The sequence below is a fragment of the Myripristis murdjan genome, chromosome 12 (genome assembly GCF_902150065.1).
Source record: "Myripristis murdjan chromosome 12, fMyrMur1.1, whole genome shotgun sequence".
NCBI lineage: Eukaryota > Metazoa > Chordata > Actinopteri > Holocentriformes > Holocentridae > Myripristis > Myripristis murdjan.
In genome coordinates, this window is record NC_043991.1 from 1,347,830 (window position 1) to 1,350,329 (window position 2,500).

The 2,500-nt window shown below is 43.9% G+C and overlaps 1 protein-coding gene across 3 annotated transcripts in view; it reads right to left on the reverse strand.

Annotated features, from left to right (window-relative positions):
* tcf4 (transcription factor 4) overlaps positions 1-2,500 on the reverse strand; it is a 241,881-nt gene that overhangs the window by 186,819 nt on the left and 52,562 nt on the right. For all 3 annotated transcript variants that reach the window (XM_030065050.1, XM_030065049.1, XM_030065051.1), the window contains one exon: positions 803-858. In XM_030065050.1, coding sequence (XP_029920910.1) covers positions 803-858 — 56 coding nt within the window. The remainder of the gene's footprint in view (positions 1-802; positions 859-2,500) is intronic.

Here is a 2,500-nt window from a genome sequence, read left to right on the forward strand (position 1 = left end):
AAAATTATAAAGTCGCAAATTTATGAGAAAAAAAACTCGCTATCGGCGGCTCCACCTGTGCTGCCCCCTGCTGGCCGTGTCTCAGGCCTGCAGCTGATCCCCTCAGCAGATTCTACTCTGACATGGGAGAGATAGATAGATAGATAGATAGATAGATAGATAGATAGATAGATAGATAGATAGATAGGTATACTTTATTGATCCCAGACTGGGAAATTCACACGTTACAGCAGCATCATCAATAAAAACAAAAAATTAAAAAATTAAAATTAAAAGTATTTACAATAGAGACTAAAAATGTGAAATATATACACTAAAGACAATAAGGGCTAAGTATATACAATAAAGTGGCCTGAGAATATGAGATGTTTAAGTGTTGAAATGAAAGAAATGTAGGATATACTGATGAAAATAATAAATATGAAAAATGAAAAATACAGATAGTAGATGGATTCAGGAACAAGGAGATCCTGCTGATCTGAGCCCAGAATCAGCAGATTGTTTTCTTCTGAATCGGCCCAAGTCACAGCAACGTCTCTTCAGAGTCCAGATGCTGAGGAGGAGGTTGGGGTTCTGGACTCAGACCAGCAGGATTTCCTTCAGACTGGATCCCACAGGAGGAGCACAGCTGGATTACATTGTTTCTTTCTTGTAAATTTGTGATTTTTTTCTGGTGTTTAATCTCAGAGAATATTCAAGGTTTTTTCTCGCACATTTCCGACTTAAAGAGAATCCCTGGGTGTTTTCCTCAGAATGAAGACGCCCTGCTGGCTGCTGGACAGGTAAATGATGCTCGGCTCACCTTGGAGGAGCGGCTCCCGCCGGCCCAGGAGCCCGCAGACGTCCTCTCCTCCATACCTGCACAGGAGAAACACACAGGGTCAGGTGAGGAGGAGGAGGAGGAGGAGGAGGAGAGGGAGGAGGAAGAGGAGGAGGAGGAGGAGGAGGAAGAGGAGGAGAGGGAGGAGGAAGAGGAGGAGGAGGAGGAGGAGAGGGAGGAAAACAGCGAGAGGAGAAAGCGAAGCTAAAAGGCGAGGAGGGCGGCGGCGTGGCACACACACTCCTTCACACTGACATGGAAACACAAACTGAAAACCAAATGAATCAATAATCAATAAATGAATGAATGAACAAATGAAAGATTAGTATTGCATTTAGAGAAAATGCAAAAAATGAAATCACTGCAAACAGAAATGGAAAAAAACACCCCGTCGCCACGGAGACCGTTTGAACCTGCTGCTTTTAAAACATCCAAAACTCAAAAAAACTCCAGAGGAGACACTCGTGTGTGCGTGTGTGTGTGTGTGTGTGTGTGTGTGTGTTTGTGCTTGCGTGCTGTTAGGACGGCGTGACCTCTGACCTCTGACCTCCTCTGCTGTTGCCATGGCGATCTGCTCTGCTTTTAACATTCACAGCGCTAATCACTCCGGATAAAAGACAAGAGCCAAATGGATGAATGGATGAATGTTGGTGTCACGACATGAGGACCCACATGGGATTACAGCACACACACACACACACACACACACACACACACACACACACACACACAAACTCTCACACACACACACACACACACACACAAACTCTCACACACACACACACACACACAAACTCACACACACACACAAACTCTCTCACACACACACACACACACACACACTGGATTCTTGACAGTGTGTGCAGTGTGCAGATTACACTCACCGCCAAGTCATTTACAACGTGTGTGTGTGTGTGTGTGTGTGTGTGTGTGTGTGTGTGTGTGTGTGTGTGTTAAAGCACAATAACAAATTGTTTCAGAAAAAAAAGCCACGACCAACCAACCCAGAACAGAACAGAATCAAATAGAATAGAATAGAATAGAAAAAATAAAACAGCATAGAATACAACAGAATATTGTAGAAAAAACTGAGCAGAACAGAAAATGATGGAAGAGTGCAGAATACAATAGAATAGAATAGACATGAATAGAACAGAATCAAATAGAATTGAACAGATTAAAACAGAATAGAATAGAATAGAATCCCATTTGATAAAAAAAAAAACCTTTGATAGAACAGAACAGAGAAGCAAAGGAAAACATCTCCATCCAGACGACGGCCTCTGATCAGCTGCTCCAATCTGCTACAACTGTTTCCTTGAGCAAGGCACTAACACTGCCAGGGTTAGGGGTTCAACTCCCTAAAGCAAGGTACTAACGCTGCCAGGGTTAGGGGTTCAACTCCCTAAAGCAAGGTACTAACACTGTCAGGTTTAGGGGTTCAATTTCTTAAAGCAAAGCACTAACTCTGCCATGGTTAGGGGTTCAACTCCCTAAAGCAAGGTACTAACGCTGCCAGGGTTAGGGGTTCAACTCCCTAAAGCAAGGTACTAACGCTGCCAGGGTTAGGGGTTCAACTCCCTAAAGCAAGGCACTAACGCTGCCAGGGTTAGGGGTTCAATTCCCTAAAGCAAGGCACTAACGCTGCCAGGGTTAGAGGTTCAATTCCCTAAAGCAAGG